General features: G+C 37.0%; 1 protein-coding gene across 2 annotated transcripts in view; it reads left to right on the top strand.

Annotated features, from left to right (window-relative positions):
• Positions 1–16393, top strand: part of SH3YL1 (SH3 and SYLF domain containing 1) — a 43745-nt gene extending 27352 nt beyond the window's left edge. For both annotated transcript variants that reach the window (XM_080587332.1, XM_080587333.1), the window contains exon 10: positions 15800–16393. In XM_080587332.1, the coding sequence (XP_080443458.1) occupies positions 15800–15999 (200 nt within the window). In that variant the 3' untranslated portion in view covers positions 16000–16393. The remainder of the gene's footprint in view (positions 1–15799) is intronic.
• The last annotated feature ends 8790 nt before the right edge of the window (positions 16394–25183 follow it).

The following is a 25183-nucleotide window of genomic DNA, read 5'->3' as shown; positions in this document are numbered from 1 at the left end:
GAAATATATGCTTAAAATTTTATTTCAAAGCATTAAATAGTATTTTTGTTCTGCTGTAATAGTAGGACAAAGACAGATTCAAATTGCTTTCCTATCTATTAAAAAAAAAAGCCATTGGGAGTATGGGAGTTTCTGCTCCATTAATACTAATGGAATTCAAGCAGGACTTAAGTACCTCTAGGAAGCGATTGGTACACAGGATTTCTATCCAGACTGTAGGATATTGCACTGTTTGACTGACTTGTGATAAAGGCTGATACTGATCTAAGAGATGTAAATCGTTTTATAGTTGTGGTTGGGTGGATAGGATGAAGCTTTGATCTATATTGATAGCAAGAACTAGAAACTTTTCTACGTCTGAAGACTGCATTTTTGAGAACATCCTGTCTACCACACAGTTCCCATCTGATGGGAGGCCAGTAGGACACAGGAGGAAATGCTGCATACCATTTCCTGGAAGGATACTGAACAACAGCTTCACATTAGTGTTAAGGGAAGGCTCTGGTAATAAATACTGTCCTTTCTTTGGGAATTAATTAGGATTTGCTGTGACCAAAAAAACACTTTGTACTTTTCTATAAGCAGCAAAATGAAAAGGGCAAAATTAGTATTTCCCCAAAAAGTGATGTTCGCTATTCTAGAGGGACCATGCAAGGGACCTGGGATCTTGCATCTACCTTTGCTGTGATATTTCAGTATTGCATCATGTTGATCAGTCAGCTAGGTGTTGGTGATTGAACCAAGAAGGTCATTTGTGCTTTGGGAAAAATACTCAGTTCCTGAAAAGGAAACAGGAGGCCTTGCAGAATTAAATCAAACACCAATATAGACTAACTTAGTATGGCAAATAACTGTTCTATGAATGGTATAAAAAATACTTCTCACTTTTACAAAAAGAGAAAAGAAACTTCTTACCTGAATGGTGGTAGAATAATGTAATAGCAATGAGAATATACTTACTGGGTCAAGAATAAGTCCTAGCATAGATTTCAGCAGCCCCTAAACCCGTTGACCCAACTAAACTGAACGAGGGGTTTCTGAACTTTGTAGATGTCTGCATATCATTGTTATGAAAGTAGTAGACTTCACATTAAAATAGTTAGGAGATACTCACTGGCTTTTTCTGTGGAAAGCAGTTTTTGAATCTTTCTTTTCTAATGGCTTGAAATCTTCCTGTGCTTTTCATCTAAATTTATTTTTGGAACGATTAAATCTGTTTCGTCCCATGCTTTCCTGCTCTTTAGCTAAAATATCTTTTCTGTTTTATTCCTTTGCTAATAGTAACTTCTTTCATCTGAGTTTTATTCTGTAAAGCTTTTTTTTTTTCCTCCCTTGGAAACAACCTTTCTATCCCTCATCACCCTGTTCCTCATCCAGTTTTGAACATTGGTGATGGGAATTGTCAACAGGACTTCAAACAAGGCCCTGTACAATAATATTATTCTGTATGTTTCCATATAAGATCTCTTTTTCTCATTAATTTTTTTCTAAACAGTCCAGAGAAATTTTTGTCTATGCCAGGCTGGAAAAAAAAAATAAATCAGTCAATATTCACAAAATGTTAGTGTAGAATCTGTGTAGAAATTGCCTAGAATGAAATTGGGCTTGCTGTTGGTTTTGTTTGTTTTCAGGCTGTACATTGTTTTCCAGAGTAAGGTAAAAGCTAAACTTGATATCAGGTAAACCAGTGCATGTTTCAGTAACACAGCAGCAGAACTTTTGAATCTGACAGTAGAGATTTAAGAAGCAAAATAAAGAGACATTTTGTGTTCGGGTCAAGATGTTAACTCGGCATGTGTAGTGGAAATGCAGAACATCTTGTCAACATAATAAAAGATTTCCAAATCATTCCTAAACAGTCAAACTGACCTGAATAAAACATTGTTCAGTTCTCTTTACTGTACTGTATTTTTCAGAATATGAATGCTATGCTTAGCATTGCATCTCATATTTTCCAGTATGATCTCATCCAAACCATTATTTGCATTAATGTTATCTTGAGCATAATAAAACCCTTGACATTGATATAGTTTATTTGACCATTTCAGTTTGAATGAAAATTTAAACGTTTTTTGAAAAGGCAGAAAAATAAAATCTTAAAAGTAATCAGCAAAAGTACTGTTATGGAATTGACTCTTACAAGCAGGAGGTGTTTTTTTATATCCTAAATATCAAATACATCCACAGATGCTTGACAAAAAAGGCACTCTTTAATGCAAAAGCTGAGTGTGCTGCAACAAAGATAGAAAGCGTTCCGTCAGCAGATGAAGATGATGAGCCAGCATGTTCCTCATGGAACTCAAAACTCAGAAACAGTGAAATGTGTTCCTATTCAATGAGCTTAATTTGCACAGTAACTTAAACTTTAAATATAGTCAGGTCTGCTTCAACTACCAATAAAACCATTGGTTTTGTCTGTGAGGTGTGATGCAAGCTGTTGGCATGAAAGCTTCTTTAAAATGGTCTTCTTCCAGAATATGTGGAAGAATTCAAAAATATTTGAGCATCAATCTATTTTTTTGTGTGAAATGTATAAATACATTTATATATGTATATATACACAAAGACATGTAAAAATCTTTTTTTTTTTTGCATCTGTTGCTGAATTTCTATCTATTCAGTCTCTGGAGCACCACTGTGGATAGCACACCTTGCAGGCTATATTTGTGCCTAGCATTGCTTTGTGCTCTCTTTAACATCTGATATTAAACCTCGATGAATTTTTTCAGTCACTGTTTTCTTTGTTAATGGAGAACATGGGTTATTCCCAAAATCAGCTTGAAGGCTTTGTAACCAGACAGAGTACTGAAAACCTGGATGAAGTACCTACTTTAACTACTATGCAATGTCTAATTCTGCAAGTAATTCAGAAAATAGGCTTTGCTCAGACAAGTCCCATGAAAGCAGAAGAGGGCTTAACACTTTGTTTTACCTGCTTCTCCAGGACTGGGGTGTACATTTAGTACCAAGACTTAACCAGAGAGTGCAAATCCTGGAATGATACAGAACTTTCTTGATATTATCCAAACTACCCTGAATGAACTTTATGAAATTGCCTTAAATATACACTCAAATATACACCTGCTCTCTAAAACAAAAAATCCCCACCTTCTCTGGGCAACCTGTTCCAGTGCCTCACCACCCTCTGAATGAAGAATTTCCTCCCAGTGTTTACCCTAAATCTCCCCTCTTTTAGTTTAGAACCATTCTGCCTCGTCCTGATACTGTCTGCCCATGTAAAAAAAGTCATCCTCCATCTCTTTTTATAAGTCCCCTTTAGGTACTGAAAGTCTACAATGAGGTCTCCCCAGAGCCTTCTCTTCTCCAGGCTGAACATCCCCAGCTCTCTCAGCCTTCCCTCACAGGAGAGGTGCTCCAGCCCTCTGATCCTCCTTGTGGCCCTCCTCTGGACCCACTCTAACAGCTCCACATCTTTCTTGTGCTGGGGGCCAGACCTGGATAGGATACCCAAAGTGAGGGCCTCACAAGGGCAGAGTAGAGGGAGACAATCACCTCCCTCAACCTGTTGGTCATGCCCCTGTTGATGCAACCCAGGGTACAGTTGGTCTTCTGGGGTGCAAGAATATTTTATCAAAAAGTTAGAGAAAGACAAGTATTTTTGTTACCTCAAGCTGTGGCCTCCTCCAAGCAAAAACAACAGCTAAGGCAAGGGAATATTTGTTCTGAGAGTGATTTGCTGAATATCATGTCTCCTGACCTTTGATCAGATGAGCATTATTAGAGATTAATTGGATCAATGGTGGCATATGACATACTTCAAGTATCTGCACAGAAAGACCTATGCTTATATCTGATTATAGCAGCTTAGTACCTGTAGATATAAAATGTCAAAACTTCTGTACATACTTAGACCTTCTCAACCATCTGTTCAGTGAGATCTGATTCTTGTTTTGTGCATGCTGAGGGTTTTTGAGGTGACTCTACATTTAACAAATAAATAAAAATGCTTTTAAGAAAATTAGCAGTTTAATATCTATAAGACGTGAGAGTTCACTTGTAAGATTTCTGACTTGGAACATTTAGCTCAGATCCATTTCCCGAACAAATGCTGGTTCATAATTTGTACAGAAACAACTAATCTGAAAATTTTAAGTATCTATATGTCTGCTCTGCTCTGGAGGCCCAGCTTAAAACCCTTTCTTCTCATGTTAAAGGCTGAGAGAGGTGGTAAAAGAACATGGAAAAAGAGTTGCAGTAGGTTGAAAAAGGAATCGATGGGTGTTCTGGTGCTTCAAGAACTGAAAGAATTTCTTTCATGACTTGTAGTATTTAGGATACAGGTGAGCTACTGTTTTTCTGTGTGAATGAGAGTTTCACACAGACTTTTTTGTAAGTAGGCATTAACACCTGGAATACTTTGTTGCCATAGAGGGCCTGAAAAGTTAATTTCTTCAGAAAGTTCTATTGTGTAACATAGAACAATATGCTTTTGCTTTACTCCTGTTTGCACCACCACCACCTGATGTTTCATTTTGTCTTGTGAGAAGAAAGCAATGACATCTTCCAGTTTACAGCCCTAAAGATCCTTTTTTTACTCTGCTCAACAACTTGTATTGCACTTCCTTTTACCTCTTTTCATGTATTCCTCACTTCACTTCCGTCTTGTCTTCAAAAACAGGGGAATTGTCATGTTCCAAGGATGCTGCTGCATTCAGCCTATCTTTCACTACACATGGTGGTAAAGCCAGAAAATGGACATTGCCCAATAAATACCCAGTAGTGAGTCTTAATGTTATAAGGTATTTTGTTTCTTCTCATTGTGATGTTGTAACCTAGATAATGCAGGAAGCTGACTTAGCTTTTGGGCAGCCTATCTGTGAACATGAACTCAACATCACCTATGTGGGTTTGGGCCAAAGTTGATATTACCTAAACAATAGCTGTTATGAATAGCAAAGCCTTGGACTTCAAATAACATCAAAGGATGGGCCATTATCTGCATTAAACTTCTACATCCATAAAACATGAAGTATACGCATACAGTCAATTAAACCTCAGAAGGTCTTAATCTCCAAGATGCCGCTTTGCCAGAAGTCATGTGAAGTAATATGCTCTATCAGTCAGGTTTTTATTATTGCATGTGATCATAAATAGATATTTTTGAGGGAGTGCTTTTTCAATATTCTATAACCTCACTGTTAAAATATTTTTTTGTTTACATTCTAGCAACCAAGTGAGCTTTTTTTTTTTAATAAAGGAGTCGTACAGTATATGCAAGATTTTTTTTTTGAGGGAATACTCAAAATGGTAGTCACATCAAAAGCAAACCATGCATTTTCTCCTTCCATAAAATAATACTGTTTTCTGTTCCAGTTCTCATAATTTTGATTGTTTCTTAAATTCTTGGCTAGAAAAATCAGCTGTAACAAAGGACTTTCCTTTGTTTTGTGTGTGCTCATAGTTAGTAATAAACATACAATTACATACTTCTGTAACTTTGTTTCTTTACATTCCGGAGTATCTTATGTGTTTTCAGAAGTATTCTATGCATTTTTTATTGTCATAACATAAATGAAATAGTTTCCATTGTTTTGTTTCTAGGGAGACATATCTAGAGGCATACATGCGTTCTTTGAGACAATTGAACTTGTCTAAGATTGCCCTTTAGAATATCAAAGCACATCTTTGGTTCTTTCTTTTAACATGTTAGAATATGACTAATTAAAATTTTTTTATGAAGAAAACCACTGCTATTCCACATATCTTGAATTTTTAAAAATTCAGTAGTGAGGTGGGTTATGTGACACATAAAATTAGAGGACTGAACAGCTTGCAGGAAACTGGTATGTAGGAATAAATAATGGTTCCCTCAAAATCTAGCTAAGCCTTACCTCTTTGTTACAGGTGCATTCTCTCAATTCCTTTACGCTGTTTCTTGGACTACCTCTGACACAATTCACCTAAGAACTCAAATCTCTGCAGGGCATAACTTTATGTTCATAGAATATTTTTATAGGTGCTGTTTTACATAATAGTTCAGGACTCAAATATAACGGAAACAGAGAGGGTAAGTTTAGATCTAGTAAAAGGTAGATATTTCTGCGTATGCATGATCATATATAACCAAAGCCTCAGATTTTCCTCGTGTTCTTGAAAAAGGTGCCTTACTACAGACATTTTCAGCTTCATAACTCTTTGGAAAAAAGAGCATTATATCAGACAGCGGGCAGTCCAACTACTCTGTCCATATTGGTGATCCAGCACACAATTTAGTACTTTGACTTCAACCTGGTTAACGCTGCCTTTAACTGCTTTCTAATGTAATATCAACAGGTCACTTTTAGGCCTGTTTCCTTACTCTTTGAAATAGCTGCCCTATTTAATACATGTGCTGGTATTTCTTCTTAAGGTCAGGAAAGAGATGAAGGCCCTAATTGCAAATATATCTTTCCCTTCTCTAGTTAATCTTCTGTTTGCTGGCTTCCTTTTTGTCTGTTCTGTAACCTTGGAATAGATTTCATTATTGTGTACAGAGACTCCTCTTTTTTTCAAAATCTACTAATATTAAAACAGTTTACGGAACTGATGGCTTTCATGGATTAATGATGTCAAACTAATGAGGAACATTTCTGTGTTCAAAATTGTGTTATGTTATATGGCTCTGGTTCTAGGGCGTGGAATACATCAATTCACATTCAAAATCTATAGCTCTCAACATCAAAGTTTCTTCAAACTGTCACATCCACTTTCTTTTGATTTCTCTTAGTCTTCATTTTTAGATGTGTAATTTCATTATCGTTCTTCTGTATACATTAGGCTGGATATTAGGAGAAATTTCTTTCCTGAAAGAGTTGTGCGGCATTGGAACAGGCTGCCCAGGGAAGTGGTTGAGTCACCATCCCAGGAGGTCTTCAAGAAACATGTCGATGTAGAACTTGATAACATAGTCTAGTGGTGGACTTGTCAGTATGGGGTTAAAGGTTGGACTAGATGATCTTAGAGGTCTTGATCCATTAGCTTTGTGTTGTTTATCACTTATTCTGCAGCCTTGGTTCACTGCTATGTCACTAATACTTCATTCATTCTTCTATCTCAGCTTTCTGTGGCTTCCAGTTCCTCCAGTGCTGTCCATCCCCTTCATTTTTTTCCTTTTGTCTTCTGATTTCTTCATTCATGACTTAATCTCCTCATCAAAAGATCTGTTCTGACAGTCTTCTGTGCTGATTCATCTCACTATATTTTTTTACTTTCACATTCAAAAATAAATCCATGGTCTCCACAGAATGTACTCTGTGTTCATTAAGTTCAGTCACTCTTCTGCGTAAAGAGCTCTGCTCTTACTGGTACAACAGTCAGTTACCTATGGGCATCTCTCTGTGGAGGTAAGGTGATGATGTTTACATTTGGAATCCACCTTATGTGGAACGGTAATATTCTTTTCTACATTTCAAAGAAGAATTAGGGAAAATTGAACAGGTGCAGAGAAGAATAAGTACAATGACTGGAGCAAGAAGTCACTGATATGGGGTAACTAAGTTATTTGTAATGCAATAGCCTGAAGATTTGAAAAATGTTTCTGACTGTAAAAGCATAAGGACAGTAAATGCCAAGAAAGAAAGGTTTCAGCCAAAGGCTACTGTTGACAAAAAACAAACAAACAAAAAAAAACCCCACAGATGTAAACTAGTAGTGAATTACGTGAAGCTGGACATTAAGAAAGTTGTCTTAGCCACTGGGGGAGCAGGACTCTGAAATAGCCTCTCCAAAGGGCTAATCGGGGCAAAAAGAGTGGCCGGAAAGGTGGTTTAATGTCTACTAACACACTAACCTGTCTCAGAGAATGTGCTTTGTCTAGTTCCATGCTCCTGATCTCATCTATATACAGGTTGTCTTTCATCTAATAAAGCCTATAGTTAACCATATTGTTATTTTATGTTTCTGTTTGCAGTTCCTTAGTATTGCATTTGACCCTCTTTCAAGCAGTTTCTGTTGCACCCAGCTGAAACCGTAGGCTCCAGCTGTGCTTTTAAATTAAATGTTGTAAGGAAATCTACTTGAGTACTGAAAATCTATCACTTTTTCTACTGAATGTTCAGCAGGTCCCTGGCATGATTTTGATCTGGGAAAGGCAGTGGGTGTCAAATGATTCCTTACTAGTTTTGGAAGTTACCATGTGCCAGAGGCTGTCCCCAGTAGGCAATCTGAATGAGGCTACCTTGGTTTCAAGACAGTGCAATACCATAAATGGGGCCATACTCTGACATTTGGCCTTGGTACTGCTCCATTCACTGGTGAAATATAACTCTTCCTTCCAAGTCTCTGGTGACTTCTTTGTAATCATGTATTAGACATTGTATTCTGTCCTCTCTTAACCTGATAGATGGTGATCATATGCTTTCCTTGTAACATTCATGCTCCCTAAATTCTACTGCTTGGCTAAATCTATAACTGCCTTTACGTCTATAGTTCTTGTGTGTCACTGAGAACACCTCTTTAGCACTCCTCCATTTTTCTGTTAGGATTTCCCTGCCCTTTGTCCCTTTTCATTTGCTAAAAAACATTTTCTGCAAACACCTCATAACGACCTTTGTCCCAGATCCATCTCTTTTTGCCTTATTCTGGCACTCCTTCATTAACTAATCATTAATTCAAGCTAAAAATGATGAAATAGAATATGAAACTGCCTGTTGCTGATCACTACAGAGCATGTGTGATTTTCAAGTTGAATTATTTTTTTTTAAGAACTTCTTACCTTCTAAGCAATGTGAGTCCTATAGATTGTTCTCTGGATACTGTTTCAAAGACAGTCTTTTCTTTGCATCTCCAGTTTGGGCCAGGCTTTTGTCCTGTTATGATTCAGTTGTTGCAATATTTTTCTCTGACCTTTGCAAATTCAATATTCCTTTACTCTCACCTAGATTCAGTTCTTACTTCAAAGTTAATATATTGCCCTGCCACTTTGCCTGTTTAAGTTCTTCTTTAAGTTAAATGTCTTGTAGTTCAAACAGAACTGAAAGATCTCCCTGTCAGATCCAGCTTTCATCCCGTTTTTGTGAATTTTACAGATCGAACTTAGTGGTTTGCCTACTACTTCAAGCTTAAGCCATTTCTCTGCCTACATTCAAACCTAATCGTAGCCCAGAGCTGCTGAATTCCTTAAGTAAAAATTTTAGGTCTTTGGTTCTTTGTCCTGAGTTCTAACCCTAATTCAAAAGCTGTTCCTGTCATTAGCAGTGACCCTGACATCCTCAGAATTTACTACGGGGTATTTCTTTGCATACACCCTGTGTTCCCCATTCTAAAGTAATGTGCTGGATCCAGTAGAAAATACATCTTTTCAGTCCTTGCAGTTTCCTACCCAAATTCTGTGCAAAATATAGCTTGGTATGCCTTATCAAAATATGAAGGAGCAGCAGCAGCAGTTGTCACTGTAAGAAATAAACCTATTTAAACCCCTATTAACAACGAATCACAGAATATCCCAAGTTGGAATTGACCCACAAGGATCTTCAAGTCCAACTCCTAGCTCCGCACAGGACCACCCAAAAACCAAGCCTGAGAGCATTGTCCAAACGCTTCTTGAGCTCTGGCGAGCACCAATAAACAACTATCAGAATGGAACAAAGTACTGTGTACTGATAATTCCACAAAAACAATATTAACCTAGTAAGAACTAAAGAGTCTCCAGTACCTTATTGTGCTTACTTTAATTACATCAAGTTTTTCTTCCTGAAGTTTCAAAAGCTAGAACAAACAAACCCAACTCCCCCACCACCACCTTCACATTGTTTCTCCTTGCAGGACAACCCAGCAGCACACTTCCAACTAGACAAGTTCAAAATGTATTGTTTTAATTTCATATGACCAAACTCTACATTTACTTTAAGATGTAGCTGTTCATTTTTTTGGGGGGGGTGGGGTTTATAAACTATAATCTAGTTAACTGTGCACATTCATTGGTACATGTGGAAATAGGAACTGATGCTAATTGGGTCCTGTAATCAAATTAAATTCCAACTTTAAAGCTTTGACTGTAATGCAGTAACTCATATTTAATTCAGAATTAACCATAATTAATTTGCTGATCTTACTCTATCCTTCACTTGTTTTGCAACAATCCAGATCTAGCTCTATTCATTGTGAGCGCATCAAATCCAGAAATATAATGCCTCATCTCGTTCTTGATATTGCTTGCCCACCAATTAATCTTTCTCTACCTTACTGAATTCTGATCCTAATCTTAACCTTAGCAGTAGCTCAGTCTCCCTCTCAGACCTAGGGTAAACCAATTTACTTCTGCAGAAAGAGTAACTGTCCTAGCTTCTAGGGGGACTGCTAGTGAGTTTAGCATTGCATTTTGGTTTCCTGTTCTCAGCCTAGCATTATCACCACAGTGCATACTTGTCCTCCTTACCAGATCAACAGTTAATCAAGCTCTTTAATAAAAATTATTAATTAAAACTCAGCAATGGCCGTGAGCAATTTGAACACTAATCTTCACCGTGAGAGTGGACACTTGTGCAAGAATAGTTACAGAGAAAGACTGCTCCGTTCATATAGCTGAAACCAAAACCAGGATCAAAGTGGTTTGTTAATTCACTGGTGACAGATAATTTGCTGGTAATAGGTGATCAATATCAGTGTTACAGCAAGTAAACCAAAATATTAGATAGCTGCAAAATGTTAATAAACACCTTCACTTTCTAAATGCTCTTTATAACTAACCCTTCGCATTTTTAATTGCACTTGAAGGCACGCATGCGCTTTGTGTTACGTATAATTGTAATGGCGCTTACAGGCACGCATGCATATCAAATGTGCAGTTTTCCATTCATGCACATCCAGCCTTGCAGGCAGTATAAGCTGCAAACACACACCATCTATTCTGGCAGTGCATGTTGTTCTACTTGCATGCACCTCTTGTTGGAGATGTGGGTACTCCAGCTCTGTGTGCTCTCACAACCCAATGATCCATAAGCTGGCAAGGAAGCCCCACCACAAAGCCACATGTGCATGAGGAGATGTCTTCACTACTTACACCCCGTGTTGTCACTCCTGTAGATAGGTGCAGAATGGTCACAGTGCCAGGTGGGGAGGTTGCTCGGCCTGGCCTGGGCAGAGGCGATTCCAGCAGGGTGACTTGTAGTGGTATCAAGTTGGGATTTGACTACTGCTGTTTCCAGTCCAGACTCTCTCCCCACCACTGCAAAGTTTCATGGTGCTTTTACACTTCTTCCTAAAGTGACTTCTTTGTTTCAAAAGTCTTCTTGAGGATTATGTGTTACTGTTGCATTGAGCTAATGCTTGTCTTCCTCTTTAATGTGTCCTGTTGGGAACTGATGATAGTCTTCTTTTTTAACATGGTAGTTTGCGGCAAACATCCTTCAGACAGTTTAGGGTATTTAATCTATGCACACATATACTATTCATACTTACAACTGTATCTTTGCTGGTGGTGTTGTCCAAACCATTTGCTAAAGGTGGCCATTAAAACCTATAAACTCTTCACTGTGCCTGTCACCAGTTACAGGACCAAGTAATTAACCTAGTTCTTCAGCCTATTTTATGTTTTTTCCTGAAATTTAAACTCAATACTAATCCTTTCCAAACAAAAGCCCCGTGTCCTGTGACAGATAAACAACTAAAATTTCTGTCTGTTCACTGTTAGATACAGCTCTCATCCTAAACTCATGAGCAGTAACTGAGGTTTTCAGTCCCTGTTAACACTATATATCAGTGATAATAAAACCTTTGTGATACTTGATATATTTGTTTTTCAAAGCATAGATGTTTGCATTTGTCTCAATCCCTTAATAGTTTTCCATCATTTTGTCTGTTTGTTGATTTTCTCTTATTTCTGCTGCACAAACAGGGTTCATGTGGTTGCTCAGTTTTCTAGGTGTCCATTTAACCGATGAGAATTCTGTTGGAGCTTTTCTGTAAGCTGATACTTTTTGGTGGAGCTTTTAAGTCAGTAGTATACAACTTCTGTCATGTCTAATGCTGGAGATTCATCTAACTCTACCATGTTGTGTGACAGTTCCAGTCACTTCTCCCTATTTCTTTACAAAATACAAAGAAAATAGAATTTAGTATATTGAACATATTACTCATTCAGATTGATTTGTAAATGACAGAAACTTAAGACATACATTTTAAAGGTTGTACAAAAACTTTGAGTAAAGTAGACAGGCTCTTCAGTTTCAATGAAAAATAAATCTACCTAGACTATTGCATTTTCATACGGTATGTTGCATGGCAATGGAAACAATTTTACAACCTTTCAACTTCAAAAGAAACCAGGCCCACAGCCCATTTTTCAAAGCAGAGATTTAGCGGAAAGTGCATAATAGATGGACAATCAGTAATATGATTACCACCTCAGTCATCAATACCCTTGATCAGTTGATTTGTCTGAGATGACAGCTGAGTCATAGGGCTTCTTTAACTAACTAGTATAAATGTAGCAAGTATACCTTTCCTGTAACAACTTTCGTGAGAATACTTTCACTCTGCAGTAAGTGTACTGTAATTTAGGGTAGATTTCTCTCTCATTTGCTATGGGGCTGGTACTGCAGAGCACACATGAGACAGTAGGTTCACTCTAGTTTATACCTCATCAAGTCCTTAATCCATAGCAGTGGTCAGAAGTCCTTAGCAAAAAGTTTGTATCATTATAGAATGTAAAGATGAATGAAAATGATATTGTACGTACCATGTCTGTGTATGTTAGGACAATGCATATGAATGCTGGCTCCTGCAGTAGTAGATCTTCAACCAGAATTTTTATATTTCTGTTTTGACCACTGTATTTGTAGAACTGTGCTCCGTGTATTCAGATACCATTATTAAGGACTTTCCACAATGTAATTTGTTTTTATTCCAGTATGCTTACTCATAAATCTCAATGATTTCAGTATCATATGCTGTATGTAGCACTGTAGCACCATCTTGTGTGAGCTGCAAATGTGTTTCCAATATATGCATTCAGCAATCTTCATGTGTATCTATTACATTTTCATTTAAAACTATTTAAATTTTAACAATGCATTCTAAAAATTTATTACAGTGGAATTTGAAAAAGTTTCACTTTCTATTCTGCAGAATATCACATCTATCATAATACAGTATAAGATGTATCCACCTGAGTTTATGTAAAACTGAAATGAAGAAACAAGAACATGAAACAGCTCCTCCTTATAATACATGTGGCAGTTTTCATGATGCCACCAGATACTTCTTTGTTAGAATGCTCCGTATAAGTATGAGGTATGGAATGCTGCAATCTGAAGGCAATAAATATGTATTTTATGTGGTTTATACCACCAGAATACAGAATTAATGCACAAAGTTTAGAATCTTGGTGAGAAATAAAATTATAGTAGGGAAATAGCTGCTATGGAAAATTAAGTTGGAAATGTTGTAAAACACCTGATGGTAATACAGCTGGAAAATGCTTTTAAATGATAGCATGTATCAGTTGGGGCAAGTATTTGGAAGTTGTTGTTCATAATCAGTTGTAGCACTTTGAGGTTTCAGTATGTTTGGAAAGATACACGTGCAAAGGAGCAACAGGTGGGAAGCAAAATGTATAAAACAATCCTGTTCATACGATAGAACAAACAATTGTTGGAGATATGATTGTGGTGCATCAAATACTCTCCTGCACTTCAAAGCACATTTCACATGTGCTTCTTTTGTTCCACATTTTCGTGCAATGTGTCTAGGTTCCTTTCATTTTTCTTCATACTTTTGCTGAGCCAATTTCAGTATACTCAATAGTTTGTATAAGAGGAATGATAGTCTTAATTCAAGTTTAGTCCTGGAGGTAACTACTACTTCCGTCATTGCTACGAGTCCAACATATTAAAGTGATGGTAACAGTTCTTCTGTTAAATGTAATTAAAAGAGGCTCTTGCTGTCAACTTCCCTTATTACCGCTTTCAGTCTTTTTTTTTTCTGCTATCCGTTATCTTATTTTTTCCAAGTGTATTTACATTATGCAGTAATAAATATATAGTGACTCTAATTCTCCTTGAGTGATTGTCCATTTGAACATTAATAAGAAATGCTTATAGTTAGTATGTAATATGAGAATTTGTAGCCTTCGTAGTAACTCATCAGTTATAGCCATACCTGCTGCCTGAATGCGGCATAGGGATAAACCACAGCCCATCTTTCTTTGTATATGCAAATGAGTCATGATTGTTCTCATGCCCTAGCACCTAAAGAGTACTGATCCCCAGTATCTTCTCAGTGTTCTTCAAGTAAGGAGTAAAAAGTCAAAGCATCTTATGTTTTTCCCTATGATTTCCTCCATCATAATATCTAGTTTCAAACCATACTTTCCATGTGAACACATCATATCATCCTGACTCCGTCATGCTTGAATCCTTGGTGGAAGATTATGAATTCCTGAATACTTTGTCTGTAAGAGTTTCGACTGTGAAAGTAAAAAGGATATTTAGAAAAAGCTGTCTTTTTTGGTAGAAGTAACTGGTGGAGTTAGAGACGTAATAAACACGGGCATTCTTGTCTGGTTTTGTTTTCACACCAAAAGAAATAGTGATGTGTGACTTCAAATTATGAATATAGACAGAGAGAGAGAGAGAGATGGCGTGATGAAGAAAGACGGCATTTGACTTTGTTTCAGTCGACATTCTCCTAGCCCATGGCCAAAAAAAATTGTATTAGTCTTTGATGATTGTTACAAATTGTTGTTGTGACAGGAAAGAAGCTAGTCTATGGAATGAACATATATATTGACACATTGCAAAAAATAACTATGTTTTTTATGCATGCGCTAGTCATTATCATTGTCCTCTCTGTTCGTTATTTTTTGAGAGAAGTTTGTATTTGGGCTGGGGAGGGCACAAAAAGGTTTTTCTTCTTTCGTTTGAATTGATAAAAGCAACTAAAAGAAAAATTCTGTGGATATCGCTTGTTGAGGACAGACTGACAAAGTTGTAGTGGTGCTTCTCTCACCATCCTTTCTTGCTCTGAACTTGAAATGTGTAAACCAAGAGGATCTTGGGTTTCTGTTTTTGCAACAGAATTCTGGCAGCAAACATGACTTGGAGATGAAGTCAACGCTGGAAACCTTCAATCTTTGAACATATGTGCAGCCACCATGTCCATATAACCAATACATCCTGAATTATCTGAATTAGCTACATAAAGGTCTTCATTATTTCCTCTTAACTAGTCTTCCATTGCACCTCATAGGTGTTTTTTTCACTTTTGGATGTGTTCATGTAAGAGATTTAACTGTGTACTAAATCAACATCAAACAACATGCAAGATACACTGAAATGCTAGACACTGTAAGCCCAGTGGAAAGAGAAGGGATGTGCTGTGAATATTTTGTATTTTACTATTTTATATCACAAGTACTGATTAAAAAAAATAAAGCAAAATTGCTGCTATAAGTTTCACATGTTGTGTCGAGAAACTCACAGGAAACACAGTCCAAAACCAAAACCCAAAAGTCGTTCTGTTGAGCAGTCTTTCAGTGTACTGGCACTTTCTTCAGCACACCACTTTTGTTCCTACTGTCTTCATGGAACAATATGAATCATACAGAGAAAACTGCTGATCTTTATTTTGGGCAGAGTGCTACTTTATGAACTTGGTTATGTTGATAGGCTAGATTCCAAATGTCCTGTACTAAGAATGTAGTGGAAACCAAGGGCTTTTTCATCTGGAGTTGGTACACTCAGATAAATTAGTTTGATATCTTTGTTACTGTTTTCTACTGTTATTTAAGAATATTTTATTCAAGGACTTACTGTATGTGCAATTTAGTAATTTCTCTTTTATTTAATTTCTTTCACTTCAGGTAGCTCTTCGAGCAATTCCGTAGAAGTGACAGCACTTTATTCATTTGAAGGACAACAGCCAGGTGACCTGACTTTCAAAGCTGGAGAGAAAATCAAGGTCACAACCAAAACAAGTTCACAGTTTGATTGGTGGGAAGGAAGAGCAGGAGAAAAAACTGGCATCTTTCCAGCCAATTATGTTGCCATAAGTAATGACTAAACTTGTATAGAAGAAAATGTTGAAGCTAAATATATTTAGACTAAAAAATATATTTTAACTTCTCAGAATTTATCAAAAGGCAATTCTTAATCAAGACTAATTCAACACAAAATTCAAATGCATGTAATGGCCTTAGCTTTCCCTTAAACTTATTTCTTAAATAAACATTAGGTGATGGTCAATTTATGATTAAATTTTACTTTTGGGTCAAGTTGCTGTATGGAAAGTACTCCACTTTGCATCTAATTTCAATTCTGTCATGCTATATACATTTATTTTTTAAATGAGGGAAAACTTAGAAATAATTTAAAACTAGACATGCTGAAAAATGCTAGCTTCTTTTAAATTACGATTTACGGTCTCTTAATAAAAATACTGTCAAATTTGCATCAAACTATTTGAGTTGGAGTTCTTTACTAAACACATGGTTATTTTTTCAGGTATGGCAGAAGAAATTTCCTTTACTTGGTTTTAAAAGTCACTTTAGACATTGCTGTTTTTCTTAGTAACTACTTTAGGTCTGGTCCCCAGTACAAATCAGTGCAGCTGATCTGCTATTATGATCTACCAATCTATCAGGTGCTGTTTAGCTTCAAGGCATCCCACCTGAGGGCAAGGATAAGCCTCGTATAGCAGTAGACTTATCATTAGAATATCAGTCAGTTCCAACCATTGACAAAAATTTCTGGACTTCTTTCAGACTGGGTCACACATTTTTGACAAACAAAACCAAAAACGAGACAAAAACAAAACCAAAATCAAGTGTGTTTACTACATTACAATGAAAGTCTTTCCTATACTTTGCCTGACAGAGAAGGTAAATGTGTGTGATCTGTCTTTATACTGACACCACCACTGAACATCCATATGCTTTACGGTATTTTTGTAAGAAGGTATTTTCCAAGCAGCTGAAAAGTGTTATATAAGCATAACTGCAGTGAAAGTGTTAGTATACGTTTTCTGAAGGATTGTCATAGCATCTATCAATCTCAGGTAAACCAAAAAACTAATTCTGTGTTTGTCTATTTTCATAGACTGCATATATTGCTCAGTAAGCAAAGAAACACTGAGTCATCCGATATCAAGACTCATTGAATAGAATTAATAATATCATAGACCCAGAAACTAGATATTCCACATACTCACAAAGAATCACTCTTGCATTTATTATATCCTGTTGCTGCACTTTAGTTATGCAGTACAAGCTGAAGCATCCACTAGCAGAATTGTACTATAGTACTTCATTAGTCGTTTCCGGAATGCTGGCTGCTTTTTCAGCCAGTATACTTGCCATTGTATAGGGTTGTTAAAACTGCTTAACTCATCTCAAGTGTCTGCTCCCATGAAACTGACAGAATTTATGGACTTGCACGGTAAAATCTTGTTATTGTTAACGTAAATTCAGTTTCTGGGATTGCCTTAGTTTAGGGAAAAATGAGGGTTGTCTAATCTAACTGTTCATGACAGTCTGTAGACTCTGAAGTATAGTACTGATTAATCCTAAATCCAAGGTGAAAGGGAAATATTAAATGGAAATTGTTATCTCATACTTGGAAAAATTCTTTCTTCCTCTAAATATAATACAGGAAAGAAAAATCAGTGGGTTAATCTAATGCAAGAAATGACATTAATTTTCAAAAACAAGCCTTCTTGAAGCACTACAAAACTACAGTACAAAACTACACTGCCTGATTCTATAAGGCTTTGACACAAGCCAGATCAACCTACATCAGTGGACTAAGACTTAATTCCAAAAGTGTTTTTAGTTACGGGCTTTATGGTAAAAGGCAGCGTGCACTATTTTGTAAACTAAGAGATCTGTAAAGGGCAGGTAGCTATATAGCAGGTTTTCTTCAGGAGGTCTAAAAATATATATATATTAAATTTGAAAAAGGGGTATACAGAGGGACCCAGAGACACTTGTATTTGGTAATAAAGGTTTTCCATGAAAGAAGGCTCATGTATGAGTGCCTTTGCTACAGAAAGCCTGACCCAGATCCAGAAGAAAGAAAAGATAGTGGAGGAGATGGTGCCTCTACTGCAGAGTATTAGAAGTGTTTGTAGACCAGTTATGAGGTGCATGGTAACTGGTCTTTTGTGAGGGGTTGGAAGGATAGATGTCTGTAGGCCCAAATCAGTAAGTATATTGTACTAGAAGAGGAACAATTTGTTGTGGAGCCATGGGGTATTCCCAAGGAGATACTTAATAAAAGGTACAGAGATTACAGGCAACATACTTCTGCTGTGGTGTTGAGCAGGCCGAATTGAACATCTTGCTTATTTAATCAGTTCTCTTCAGCTTATAAAGCAACGATTCTTATTGCTCAAGCGCAGTTAAACATACAACAGTAATTTCTCTATATATAACACAGGTACCTTCCATGTTCATTTTAGGTCTGTGTTCTATGTATGGCAGCCTGATTTCATGTCACTCTTGGTCTTGTGTCTCAGTACCTTTAGGAGTTTTTCTCTGGATATTATTGCAGTTGGGTTACTTACTAGTCTAGTGGGACAGTATTACAGGTGTGCTACAAAGAATCTTCCTTCTGAAATGCCTAGCTGCTGTATTTTCACTAATGCATGTACAAATATTGCTGGCAGCTTTTCAAGAAAGTTTTTACCCACTGTGGCCTTTTATAAAATATGAAATGATTTGTCTGCTAGGAGCATTTGAATTCATCTTCCTGCTATCTGTGACCTAAGGTTTACCCTTTCAGAGAGTGAGATGCTTGCATAAATGTCACAGCTTGAAGGACAAAAGAATGAAAACTCATTGTTATTTTCTCACCCTCAGCGTGAGTTTGGGTTTGCTTGGTTTCCAGAGTACTCAAAGATATTTCTCATAATACTTCAGAAGACTAAACAACTTTTTTGAAGTAAATCTGAGACTATGAAAGCCTTACCACCTATATCCATTTGTGAGGTTTTGCTGCTTACAACTGGAGAAAGATAGAGAAGTCAGTCACTCCTCTTTTAACAGAGTTTCCATAGTTCCACTAAGCAATATTTCACCCTACCCATATTTTCAAACCTAACTTTGAATTAGTTCCTAAGCTCCCTCTATCACTACTGGAAGGCTCTTCCAGAGCTCTAGGCACATTAAGATGATATGGCTTCTCCACTGTTCTGAGTTTTTTCAGTGCCTGCATGCAAGTTTTTTCTCTTGAGACTTTTTACAGTCCAATGCAAATTTCATTTTTTCCCCAATAAAAGCATGCTGAAGAACATATATTGATGGTAACAAGACTATGTCGCGTCTATCCAGCAAGAGTTCAACTCACAGGAAGATCGTAGCACATACAATCTCTTCATCAGCTTTAGGATTAAGACCCCTTTTCTTTCTCCTTTGTTTTATGTGGTTGCAATTCATACAAAAGGCTAGTTTCTTCAAATCCATCCTTTCCAGGGAATAAAATTTCAAAAGGTTTGATACCTGTTTTAGTATCAGTATTTAGCAAGATTTACATTAGCTGACTATGAAGTATTTTAGTTTTGCAAAGAGAATCTATTGAACTTCCCACACACACACTCACCCAAAAAAATATATTTGCAAAGTTTTATACAGTGTTTGTAATGGTGAAATAATAATATCTGACTGTTCCATGCATCCACAGTGTTAAGTATTTAAGCAACTTGTCTGTCAATAAATGATGTAAAGATGAAAAGTATTTGTCTTTTAGTAATGGGACAGGATAAAAAAAAATAAATTTTATCTTTAAGCCATTAAGATTAGCATAGAAAACAAAGTACTCATTTCATCCTGATACCATCCAAAGATAAAATATCAGGGTGAAAACTGAAAAATACATTTTTTTTTTCTTGCAGGCTTTTAATCAGCCTGCTGTTAAGACAGAAACTGCAAGTTACTGTTATCAAGAGATCTTTTCTTCCATTTCTATTTTAATTAAGGCATCCCCTTTAATTGAGTATTTAAAATGGTGTCTTTGATTTTAGCAATTTAAAAATATGTTTTGTAAACCTTATTCATTTATTCCTAACACATCTCCAACAGCTTACATGATTTTGTCCATTTATGTTCATTTGCAATAATTTCAAGTGCATGACAAAAAACATAATTACAATATGTTCAAACCTTACTCTTTACAATACCCATTTGCAAAAATCTGTTAATTTACTTGTAATTAAATTTTAACTTGTCATTTTAAAAACTAACAGGCAATAAGTATAACTGCAAACTTTTGATCTGACATTTTCCTCCTTTCTATTTTCCCTTTCATTTTCTGACCAGAAGATATTTTTGTTAGGCCTGGGTGTAAATTTCCACTGTAGTTGAAATCTCTAGTTCTTCAGCAATATATAAATACGTAATCCCACTCTCGGTTTTCATATTAGACCAAACATTCCGGTTTATTGAACGTTCCACAAAAACAGCTCAGACCTGTCTTTCCTAATTAACTCTTCTGTTTCACTTTCTTTCTACATGTATAAACACACATGCACGTGCATTGGGTGAATACTTTGGATACTTGTTTTGATAAGGAACAGTTCAGTTCAACTGAATGTCTTCCTTAGCGATTTTATATTCTATTTTCCTTAATTCAGTGGGAGTCAGATGGCAGGTATTCCTGCCATCAGGAATCCTGAGGAAGTTCCTCAGGATTGAGTATAGAATGATAGAATCATTAAGTTTGGAAAAGACCTCCCAGATCATCTGGTCCAACCATCCCCCTACCACCAATATCACCCACTAAACCATGTCCCTAAGCACCAGGTCCAACCTTTCCTTGAACATCCCCAGGGACGGTGACACCACCACTTCCCTGGGCAACCCGTTCCAATGCCTAACTACCATTTCTGAGAAGAAATGTCTCCTAATTTCCAACCTAAACTTCCCCTGGCGCATTTTGTGGCCATTCCCTCTAGTCTTATCACTAGTTATCTGTGAGAAGAGGCCAACCCCTAGCTCCCCACACCTTCCTTTCAGGCAGTTGTAGAGAGCAGTAAGGTCTCCCCTGAGCCTTCTCTTCTCCAGACTGAACAACCCCAGTTCCCTCAGCTGCTCCTCACAGGACTTGTGTTCCAGGCCCTTCAGCAGCTTCGTAGCCCTTCTCTGGACACGCTCCATGGCCTCGATGTCCTTCTTGTGGTGAGGGGCCCAAAGCTGATCACAGTACTCAAGGTGCGGCCTCACCAGAGCTGAGTACAGGGGGATGATTGCTTCCCTGGTCTGGCTGGCTATGCTATTCCTGATACAAACCAGGATGCTGTTGGCCTTCTTGGCCACCTGGGCACACTGCCAGCTCGTGTTCAGGCGAGCATCAACCAACACTCCCAGATCCTTTTCCTCTGCACAGCTTTCCAGCCACTCTCCCCCAAGCCTGTAGCACTGCATGGGGTTGTTGTGGCCAAAGTGCAGGACCCAGCACTTAGCCATGTTGAACCGCATCCCGTTGGCCTCTGACCATCAACCCAACCTGTCCAGGGCCCTCTGCAGGGCCTTTCTACCCTCCAGCAGATCGACACTTCCCCCCAACTTGGTGTCAACTGCAAACTTACTGAGGGTGTACTCGATTCCCTCATCCAAGTGATCAGTAAAGATATTAAAGAGGATGGGCCCCAACACCGACCCCTAGGGAACACCATTGGTGATCAGTCGCCAGCTGGATTTCACTCTGTTCACCACCACTTTCTGGGCCCAGCCGTCCAGCCAGTTTTAACCCATCAGAGAGTGTACAAGTCCAAGCCATGGGCTGCGAGCTTCTCCAGGAGAATACAGGTATCTCATTGATTAATAGCTGAGTTTATCCTTTAAAAGCTCGATGATTTCCTGCAATACTTCTAATTGTGCTTGTAAAGCTTTTGAAACCAGATTTTTACAAATTGTGTCAAGCTTCATGGTCTTAGAAACATACTGCATACATTTCTACCAATTCTATAAACTGTTTATGTCTATAAGATCATAAAGAGGAGACAAAATGATCATACATATGTAGCTTCTGCAGTAGATCTGTAAAAGTATTGTCGGATCTAAAGGAAACTGAGGTACAGATTCTTACATTGATTTATTGCAGGTACTTGGATGCAAAGAACTTTTGAAATGTAGACCTTTCTTCAGTGTTTGCTAGATACAGACACAACAGCCTGCGTATAAGCATCTATTTCAAAAAAAAAAAAAACTTGCTCAGAACATTTTGAAATCAAATTTGGTTGTTTCAAGAATCTAAATTTATCTAACACTTCAGTCTAAAAGTTCATGGGAAACCATTTGTAAGTTTTTAATTGGTTCTTGCTCTGAATTGAATTAGAAATACTGCAAAGAAAACTTCTTGGTCTTTTCCCATGCCACAACTACTGTAAGAAAATAAATATAAAGAAACAGCAAGCTGCAGTCTTTGGAAAAGGTTTTAGTTCATTTCATCCAAAAGATGAATACTTCCCTAAATGTGAGGAGTGTACAAACTAGTGCATGCTAACTGTAATACTGAATCCAAGAGCCTTTCTGTATATACAATCCATCCTGTAATTCTTTACCTAAGACTTATTTTTACAGTAGAAATAAAAACTCCTCTAACTGCAGATTTCAGAGGAATTCTGCCATCTGCCTCACTAAGCTGAGTCTTGTGATCTGCCTGTATACAAATTTACAGTTAGTACTGGCTTTGCTTTTATCTTCAATGATTTTTGAATCTTTCACCTGGCAAAATTCACCTTCCATCTAACCTTATGGAAAAGACTCCTTGCACACTTATGCATGTTTCTAGCTTTCAGTTTGAGAAATTGTTTTATATAAAAGTCCATATGAAAGGTATAGAAAGAATGTCAGGCAAGTGGCTAGATATGCTAAACATAGCTGTCTACCACATGGAAGATTTACATACCCAAAGAACCAATTGCTTGATTGTTGAATGAAAGGAGGGCATTGTCTGTAATTTTAATGTCTGAAGGTCAGTTTAAGTATATATACAATTACCAAATACAATACAATACCAAAATTTTAAATATATAAATATATACACCAAATACCAAATACAATTAGTTCCATTCACAAAGGTAATACCCATAGTTAAAATAATTTTATTGACTATAAAATTTTGAAGTAAAGAGTTGCTTCTCCTCACTTCTTCTTTTCCACCTGTGCATTCTTCTGCAGTTTTGTACTACTCCTGTGCTATTCATGGCCTTTTAACACCTGACTTGCTGAATGCTAGAGGACTTACGTTTGCCGATGTCCAGGACAATTAAGCCTAGACTTCATGTGGCTTCTCTGTAAACATCAGTAACGCTAAATAGTTAATCACCTGAAGGGAAAGAAAAAAAAAATGAAAAAATCAGGTGTATGGTCTTATAACAAGTGTTATTAGAATTCTGAGTTCCTGAATATGCTGTTTTCACAATATTTGAAGTGACTTCTGCTTCCATTCATTTTTATTTTATTTTCCAAATGCAAATGCTAGTCATATAATTTTCTTGAACGGTTTTAAATCATTTTAGACTATTTTTTATGTAATCTATTGTAACTTATTTCTCACAATAAATTTAGATGGTGCTATTGAGGGAAATAAATAAAGTACCTGGATGCAAAGCTATTCTCACAAATTGACAGTTCCAGCTCTTTGGAAGACATTTTTGGATAATAAAGTATCAAATCACTTAACCAGGTGCCATTCTGTAAGATTTTATTAAATGCAGAAATTTGGGCCACAATGAACAGCTGTGATGTCTGTTAAAACACTGGCTTTAATTTGAAGTATACATTCTGTGGTGGTCATTATTTTGTGGAAACTAGATCTGCCCATTACCTTTTAAAACCTGTCTCAGGCTGTTACTTGCTCTCAGCTCTTTACTGCGTCTCTTGTACTTTCATGTTCCCAATTTCCTTCTTTCATATTTGATGTCAAAATTAAGGCCACAGCTAAGCCAGAAATTCAAAACACCAGTTTCTTTTTCTAATTTGTTTCTTGTCAGCCATCAGATTCTTACAAATGCGAACCAGGACAAGCTGCTTTAAGATTTCACAGCCCAAATTGTATTTGATGTGTTTTGGATCACTTCTTTAGCATATCTGATTTCATGCTTTTCAGGCTAACCCCTTGTTTCCTTGTGGTAATGCTGAAAATACTTGAACCTGTTCCAGCTGATTTGAAATCAGTGGTAGCTTTGAACTAGTCTTTAAACATTAAATTATGGCACATCTACTGAAAATCTGTTACCTCTCTGACTTTACTGGGAGCCAGGCTGCTGCTCAAATTACAGTGTAATATGGAGATTATTGATGTATTTATATGCTTCTGAGAACCATCCAATCAATATTTTCTCCATCTCTGTCACACTCTCAAGCCTGTGTCTTAATTTAGCTTTCCATTAGCTCATATAGGATACCTATTTTGCGTCAGTCTATGCTAATTATTTTTTATGTTAACATCTCTGTCTTCTTCTGGTTAGTTAATTCTGTCATTTGAAAAGCCATCCCATACTTCTCACAGGTTTGAAGCCAATTAAAACTGAAAATCTGAAGCAGCCCTAACCTTTGCAGATTCCTCTGCAGGTTTCCGGCATCTTTTCCTATAGATACCTTGGAGTATGGTCATGAATATGACAGCTGAAGGAGGCAGACTCTCTTTATAAAGATTTCTAATCACAATTTCTCTTTAGAGCGTGTCAGAATAATTTTCTAAATAAAAAGTAAAATCCTAGAGTAATTTCCTTGTTTTGCCTTCTCATTGCTTGTAATGTTACCTTAGCTTAAGTTAGAGTCCATCATAACGTCAAGAATTTTCCTGTTACAACAAGGCTTTTTCTACTGATACAAAGAGGTCCCCTTCTGTGGAGAAGTGCTCATTGCCTCATTGCTGATAAATGTTACAAAGAAATGTGTAAGGGAAAGGTATTCAGCACCAACCAACTGATCATCCATAGAGCATCTCTATTTTGGAAAATGAACATATATTTGTACCAACTATTTTCAGGTACCTGTAGATTTAGAAGACTTTCCTAGTTAGATTTTTGTTTTTCAAAGCAGTCAGTCGAGAGATGTAGGTTACATGAAATGCCTTCTACAGTGCTTTCTGGAGTCTGTAGTAGAGCAGATTGACATGTTCCTCGAAACTGTCATCCTTATGCCATTTTGCTGACAAATCTGCAGGATCATCTCCATACATGAAAATTCTTGTCTTACATTTCAGTAGTAAGTATGATTTTTTCTCCATGACCTACTAAATTAAGC

This window comes from Anser brachyrhynchus, assembly GCF_964034855.1.
Source record: "Anser brachyrhynchus genome assembly, chromosome: 3".
NCBI lineage: Eukaryota > Metazoa > Chordata > Aves > Anseriformes > Anatidae > Anser > Anser brachyrhynchus.
This window is presented reverse-complemented; position numbering and strand designations above follow the sequence as displayed.